This window comes from Podarcis pityusensis, assembly GCF_964106645.2.
Source record: "Podarcis pityusensis genome assembly, chromosome: 3".
Lineage (NCBI taxonomy): Eukaryota > Metazoa > Chordata > Lepidosauria > Squamata > Lacertidae > Podarcis > Podarcis pityusensis.
The window spans coordinates 18,999,476-19,007,652 of NC_138026.1; the positions used below are offsets into that span (position 1 = coordinate 18,999,476).

At 41.8% G+C, this 8,177-nt stretch overlaps 1 protein-coding gene across 1 annotated transcript in view; it reads right to left on the reverse strand.

Moving 5' to 3' along the window:
* APOB (apolipoprotein B) overlaps positions 1-6,312 on the reverse strand; it is a 46,081-nt gene extending 39,769 nt beyond the window's left edge. Inside the window, exons 1-2 of the mRNA XM_080998890.1 lie at positions 6,181-6,312; positions 4,291-4,326 (exon numbers count right to left, since the gene is read on the reverse strand). Coding sequence (XP_080855016.1) covers positions 4,291-4,326; positions 6,181-6,235 — 91 coding nt within the window. The 5' untranslated portion in view covers positions 6,236-6,312. The remainder of the gene's footprint in view (positions 1-4,290; positions 4,327-6,180) is intronic.
* Positions 6,313-8,177: the final 1,865 nt, after the last annotated feature.

Here is an 8,177-nt window from a genome sequence, read left to right on the forward strand (position 1 = left end):
TTTAACCTTTCTTGTCTCTTTTAATCTCACAACAACCTTCTGAGGTGGATTAGACTGAAAGATAGTCAAGTGTAGTGTTGTGGTTGCTGGGTCGGATTAGTACTGGAGAGACACTGGTTCAAATCCTATGCAGCTGTGAAACTCACTGGCTAACTTTGGACCGGTGAACACCCCTTTACCTAAACTACCTCACAGGACTGTTGTGATAAAATGGAAGAAGATCTATGTATATTGTCTCCAATCTCCTTAGAGAAACTGCAAGCGATAACAAGTAAGCTTCATAAATGCAGTCCTTTTTGCTGCTTGTGCCAGTTTATAAAGTGAATCACGCTTTGGAATGCTGCAACCAATTCATGTTCTGTGATTGAAATTTATTGCACATCCCCAATTTTTTATTTTTTATTTTGGAACAACTGCATTATATAGATACAGTAGTACCTTGGTTCTCAAACGCCTTGGTTCTCAAATGCCAAAAACCCAGAAGTAAGTGTTGTGGTTTTCGAACGTTTTTGGGAAGCTGAACATCCGATGTGGCTGTCGGCTATTGTTTCCAGGGCACCTGCACTAATCAGAAGCTGTGCCTTGGTTTTCAAACATTTCAGAAGTCAAAAGGACTTCCGGAACGGATTACGTTTGGCGCTTTTGTTTTTGCTATTTAATTTGTGTTTTTGTTTTTGAGGCTTTTTCGGTTAATTTGTTTTTGTTACTGTGTGGAACCCAGTTCAGCTACTGATTGATTGATTGTGTGACTGCGAAAATGGATAAAAGCCCCACATCCAAACAATGGCTGTCATCAGTGCAGGTAAGAAAAAATAATAATTTAAATTTTTATCACCTACAATACTGTCTTATTTACTTTATAGTATAGTACATTGATTATTGCTTTCATTTTATGCATCAATGGTCTCGTTAGTTAGTAAAATTCATGTTAAATGGCTGTTTTAGGGGTTGTTGTTTTTAAAGTCTGGAACGGATTAATCTGTTTTGCATTACTTTTGCTGGGAAAGCATGCCTTGGATTTGGAACACACTTCTGGAACAGACTAAATTTGAGAACCAAGACACCACTGTAGTAGGTGGCACAGAACAACCTTTGTGTAACTGGTTTTGGACTGTCTCATCCATCCACCCTCAACACCACAGACAGCATATACCACATCATCCAGAAATAGATTTCAAACCACTGTTCTGGGCTCTTCACAACTTTCAGGGCACCTTTCTTTCCCTATCAGTCGAGAAATGGAAACCAGACAAAATTCAACACCATTTCACTATGATTATACAGAGACAAGGACAGCAAAGTGAAGGTATCCCTTCAGAGTGAATAAATGTAACTGCCCCCCCCCATTGAACTTTTGGAATTTGCTGAGGTGTGTTTTTTAAATTTGTTAACATGCTAGCATAATACAAAACAGAACCAGTATTTTCAAGCAAGAGAGATACAAACACCTGCATGTTAACTGGGGTCCTGAATGTGCTCTCACATGAACAGGGGTCCTGAGGTCTGGATCCCGAGGGATGGGTCAAAAATAGAGTACCTACTGCACCCAGACCTGTGAGCACTGGACGTTTGCTGCATGAACACAATATTGAAAAGATGGCCAGCACACTGAGTTCTAAAAGTGCAGCTGAATTGTTGGGGAAAACTCATTCCAGACAATCCCTTTCTCTGCAACAAGCGATCGGTGCTAACAGCTCCAACCGTTTGTTCATCTGCACAGATTTTTGTTCATTGCAATTACTTTGCAGCCCACTGCAGTTAAGTAAGAGGATCTCTGATTCCAGGCCTCTGCCAACAAACCACTTGGTACATATGGATGACTAAGTGAAACCAATCAACTATTAGTGTTTCAGCCACAAACTGACATTTAACCATATCTACTCCTGTACTCTTGCTCAACTGGCTCATCCAGACTGCCTTTTGTGCTGAAGTCTGAGCTTCAAATGTCCATGTCTGAGTGTTTGTGGGGGGTTTTGTCCCAGTACTTTCCCTGGGAAAACCCAGGTATTACCACTGAATTGGAGCAAATGGCAATTAGGTTTCTGCAGATTGGAGTTTGCTCCAATTCAGTGGTAATATGCGAGCTTTCCTGGGGGAAAGAACCAAGACCAAAAGAACCCCAAAACCCACTCAAAAACACTGGGAAGCACAGCACAAAACAAAATCTAAATGAGCCCTACATTTTACACAAGCACAGCTAAATTTTACTCAGAGTAAACCTATTAAAATCAATGGACCTAACTTAATCATGTCCATTAATGTCAGTGGGCTTACTCTGAGTAAAACATAGTTGATCGCCACCCAAGAACAACTTTTTCCTATGCTCACTAAACCACTGAGCTATTCAGGAGAGAATTAGTATTTACTTTACTAATTCCTATGTACTATTAAATTTAGATACAACACCTGTAAAAACTTTGTTTTTATGAAGGTATATACACAAAACAAGATAAAACTGAGAAATGCTGCAAAATGCGTAACAGTTTCTTAGCTGGGTTGAAAAAGTAAGTTTGGCAGCAATCCTAACTAGGTCTATCCAGAAGTTTGTCCCGGCACCAGATTTAGGGAGTGTGGACAGCTCTCCTGCACAGGGCACCAAGCCCAGAGGACACAAAATTGTGAAGATCCATAATTGAGAAGATCCATTTGGGGGCATCAATTTTTGGCCTAGCACAGGGCCCCCATTATGAAAGATTACCAAAGTTCACCCCGGTAGGGCCTACTGGATTCCATGGGGCCTATTTCCAGGTAAGTGGGGTTATGATTGCAGCCTAAGTCATGAGTCTCTGCAGACGGTGCTAAAATACCACATTAGGAAAGCAGAGCTTATCAAGGGACAGCGAGAAAAACACCAACTCATCAGATACTTTGACCCTCAAAATGAACATCAAGTATCTAGCCAAGGAGTTCAGGACAAACAAAGTACTTTACAAAGGTTGCTCATAAACACTTCCTGATCCCTTGACCCTGTCATTTTCAGGCTACCCACGCCAATGTTTTATTTTTCAGCAAACACTATATACATTTTAAGGAGTGTCTGTGATTTGGGACATTTGCAAGGCAATGGTGACAGTCAAAGGAAGGCTACTGACTGCCAACATTCACTGAGTTTTCAGGCATTCAGAAATGTTGTCTGAGATTGATGGAATTTGCATATGAATGTCAAAAACACATCTCATTTCAGACATTCGCCAAGACACGTTGGTACATTCTGATATTTGAGGTAACGCTAGCTAAGAAGTAGACAAAGAGTTCCGTCATTTGTATATCTTGGATAATATAGACATAATTTCTCAGATCCACACCTGTAACCCCCACTCCAACATAAAGAAATGAAAAGTCAGCTGACAAGAAGCAAGGCAAGACAAAGGGAACCCATGTTTAAAAGTCAGAACAAAAACTGCTGCCTTTCACAACCATTTTGGAAGCTATTTCTCCTTTACAGTTTCTAAATGCAAAAGAGTTTTGCACAAGTAAGGATCCCGTAATATAATGGTATCATTTTGGGGTCATGTTTTACAGCAGGGGTCCCATGAGCCCACTTGCAAAGCAGAGAAACTGTTGTAGATATACCACACACTCGCCACAACCAAGAACACAGAACAACCTGTTCTGTAGGCTACAGAAAAGTGCTTCTTTCAAGCTAACTTCAGCAGTGGAAGGAGGCATTGAAGAGCCACAGAAAGCCTCTGAGATCATATGTGTGCCTGCAGGCACCATGCTGGTGACCGCTGTTTTAGAGGAAGGGATCAGGAAGGCATATAGGCACGCATGTAATCCCCCCTCCATGCACACAAACCCGTTTCACAACATATTTGGCAGGTATAAGAGCCAGCAAAGAAAAAATATTGATTGATTTTATTGAATTTATATACCCACAGCTCTCAGGGTGGTTCACAGAATACAATCAGAATATAAAACCACAAAATACATAATCAAAATAAAAACAACCACCACCCAATAACAGCCTGATTCGATTGTCTCTATTGACCCCCATTTCATGTTTCGGATAGGCTGTCGATCTTTACAATTTTGGAAGCACATCACACACATTTATGCATTTTGTCTATATTTGTCATCCTCCCCACTTCCTGACCCCCAAACCCCAGTATCAATTAAAGCTAGAAATACTGCTTTGGGGAGGTGAATGGTTAGTAGCCACTGCTATCATCCCTTTCTAGCCAGTTTGTTTGCATCATATGAAACCCAAACCCAAGAATTCATTGGGCAGAAGTTTTAAGAAACCAGGAAGAGAAGAAGAGCATAAAAGACCAGATAAAAATTGCTTACTTGAACAGCCTGGATTTGAATTTTCTGGCCCATCTTCTGTAAAATAAATTTAAACAAAGGACAACTTCAGTTCCAATTATATACCAGAGGAACAAAATACAGTACAGTCGCCTTATAAACATGCTGTTTATTGCTGTTGACCCACTTGAGCAGAAATGTTCACTCAAGCAGTTTGTGGATTGAATGATAAAGCTGTGTTGACTCTGATTTTTGTCTTTGCTAACAAGTAGACAATTTAGTGTGCTGGTGAGGGATAATACTTCAGTCTGAAAAATACAGACCTTCAAGAGCAACATGGCTGGTAAATGAATTTATTGCAAATTGTCCTCGTCAATAACTGTTCTCCATCAAAATATACATTCTGCCTCAGGCTGCTTAGACAACTGTCAGCTTTGAAAGGGTAAGTGCTGCTAAAATATGCTTCCTTTCCAAAGGCTGTTTTGCTATGAGAATGAGTATGTGATTTGCCATATGCTTCTCTGTCTGAAATGTTGAAAAGATCCATTTGTGTAGCGTAACATGCATATCAAATAGCTGATGAATCCCCGTTGTTGATCCAGAGAAAGCATTGAGTTACACTGAGCACCCAAACCCAGTGGAGAACCTGATCCTGCTAAAGTGCTATTTTCTTTAGTGAGTGAAGAAGAATGCAAAGGTATTAGATGCAGTCCCACTTTCTGAAGAATGCAGGTCCACCAAGCAGAAAGGGAAACTGAACCCAGAGGCAAGAACATCACTGTTTTCCTCCAAACAATGGGACTACTGAAGCAACTTTACATCCCAGTCTGAAGCATGCTGACAGAGCAATCCTGCTCAGAAGTAAGCCCCACTGAGTACATTGTGTGTGTTCGAAATTCCCAGGTGATTGGTCATAGCCTTACTTTGAGGTCAACTGAAATCCACAGAGGTTTCATCTGGAAAAATGTGTTTGGGATCAGGATGCCAGCCTGCAGTCCTGAACCCAGTTCCATTTGTTTGAAGCCACTGACTTAAATGGGACTTTAAAAAGCAAAGGTAGCAGTGTTAGTTCATTCAAGGGGAAAGCTCTCCAAAAGCAACGGTTGGGCAATACCCTTGTTAGGACTGAAGCCCAAGTCTTTCTGTGTTTGTTCTGATCCTAGTGGGTCTTGCACCTTGGTAAATGTGTTTAGGATTGCAACAGCCTGATGGCCCAGTCCCATGCATGTTTAATTCTGGAACAGGTCCTGAAAGGTCCAAAGGGGGCATACTCTTCTCAGAAAGTGTGCATAGGACTGTTGCCTCAGTGTGTGTCCTTGGGACAAGATTGTAGCTTCATATTTCATCAAATGCTCTACACAGTGAGTTACACCGCTGGTTTAATTCTTAAACTGTAGAACTTGGAAAGCTCATTCACTATTTGGTTGTTTCAAATAAAGGTATTTTCCAATTAATTACGGGCTTTTTATTATGGTCCAACACATATTCCTTTCCATTTACTTTTTTTGATAAATGTCATAAGCCACATTGGAGACTCTGGTTTAAAAACAACAACAGCAGAATGCACTCTAATGAAGACACAAAGGAAACTTTCAACAGACATGTATTTCTGTCACCAAATGCCATCTAACTTGTCACACCACAGCTGACAAAACCTCAACCTCCTCCTTAAAGCGGTAAAAAGCTAAGTAAGCAGAAAACACAGAGTGCCTGGTATGTGGAATGAACCAGGCATTTACCAGCAAAGTGAGCATGTCTAGATCAGATTTTCATAGATCCACAGTCTCATCAATAGATAACCCTCCCTTATGGGAGCAACGGGCCATTGCAGTCTATTCACCACTTCTCTATTAAATGCAATATCTAGGGACTGTCTTCAAAAGGGAAGACCCTTCCGCTCCACCTCCACGCTAAATGGCAGAAGCTACTTACGTGCCAAGGCAGCACTGCTGAGCAGCAGAAGCAGCCAGAGCTGTGGGGGTCCCATGTTGACCCTGTGGCTGCTCTGCCCTCTCCTCTCCTTCTTCTCCCAGTCCAGCGTCAAAAGAGAGTCTGAGCGTCCCCACTTGGACCTGCCTTTAAATAGTCCGTGGGAAAGCAGCTGAGCCAAACGGTTTAGAAGTTCAGAGCAAATTACAAAAGGTCCAAAGGTTAGAGTCCTGGATCCTCTCCGCAAGAGCTGTGGGAGGCTCATCTGGGCTGGTTCAGGCAGCAGAAGTGTGCAAAAGGCATGAAAGGGCAAAACAGTCCCCTGAGCTTCCTGGTTCATTCATATGCCATCTTACAAATGCACCTGTTTACCTGGGTATCTTTTGCATACAATGTTGGGTATCTTTTACAGACAATATGATAGCGTTAGGCATCCCAAAGGACTTTCCCCCATAGCTGTCAACTTTCAGATTTGAAAATAAGGGATCAGCAGCCTTACCTGTCCCGGTGACAGTCTACGGGATATCTAACAATCCGGGATAGCAGCGGGAAACGGCGCTGGAATAAGGGAATTTCCCACAAAAAAAGGGAAGGTTGACAGCTATGCCTTTCCCACTTAACCGAGTGGAGAACTACATTTGAGGAATTAGGATCCTTGACTTTTAGGAAACATCTGAAGGCAGCCATGTATAGGGAAGTTTTTTAATGTTTGATGTTTTAATGTGTTTTTAACATTTGGTTGGGAGCCACCCAGAGTGTCTGGGTGGCATATAAATAATATAATAATTATTAAATTATTATTATCCTCACCTACTAAAACTCTGAACTGGCTGGGATTAATATTAGAGGGCTAAGCATTTTCTATCCCTAACTGATCTACAAACAATCACAGGTGTAGGTATCCTTAGGCCAATGTAGATTGTTTGGGCCAACACTTTAGAATTGCAATTGAGATCAGTGCTCAACAGAATTCAAGGAAGTTCATACCCTTCAACATTTCGCCAACAAAATTAGGGATGTCCCATTCCATAATGATAATTTTACTATTTATATCCCACACATCTTATTGGGTTGCCCCAGCACTCTGAGCAGCTTCCAACATATATAAAAACATAATAAAAAACACATTAAACATTTTTTAAAAAAAATCCCTATACAGTGGTACCTCAGGTTACAGACGCTTCAGGTTACAAACACTTCAGGTTACAGACTCCACTAACCCAGAAATAGTACCTTGAGATAAGAACTTTACCTCAGGATGAGAACAGAAATCGCACGGCGGCGGCACGGCGGCGGCGGGAGGCCCATTAGCTAAAGTGGTACCTCAGGTTAAGAACAGTTTCAGGTTAAGAACGGACCTCCGGAATGAATTCAGTTCTTAACCCGAGTTACCACTGTACAGAATTGCCTTCAGATGGCTCGGGGGTCAGATAACTCCATACCCTCTAACAATTCTCCAGTGAAAGTAGGGACAGCCTAAGGAATAGCGGGACATTCTGGGAACAAATTAGAAACTGGGACGGTTTCTCTAAATCAAGGACGTCCCGGGAAAACAGGGACACTTGGATGGTCTGGAAGATGCTACTCTTTGCAAGCGTCATATATTCTGTGCACTACTTGGCATCTTCTTTGTGCTCTCATGTTCTGTTTTGGAGGCTGTGGTCCCTGCTATGTTCCTCTTCCTTAGCTTCTCCCTCTGTTTCTCCTCCCACCACCAGTCCCTGTGCCAGCCTTGCATAAGACTAGAATACACATGCATTGCAAACAATCAAGATATCACACTTTCATGGCAACGATTGTGTGACTTGTTGCATGCGAGGCCTGGTTCAGTGCATCATCTCATATCAGCCAAGAGAAACATGATTGATTGTAAGGTTATACAGTGGTACGTCGTATTACATACGCTTCAGGTTACAGACTCTGCTAACCCATAAATAGTACCTCGGGTTAAGAACTTTGCTTCAGGATGAGAACAGAAATCGTGCTCCGGTGGCGCGGTG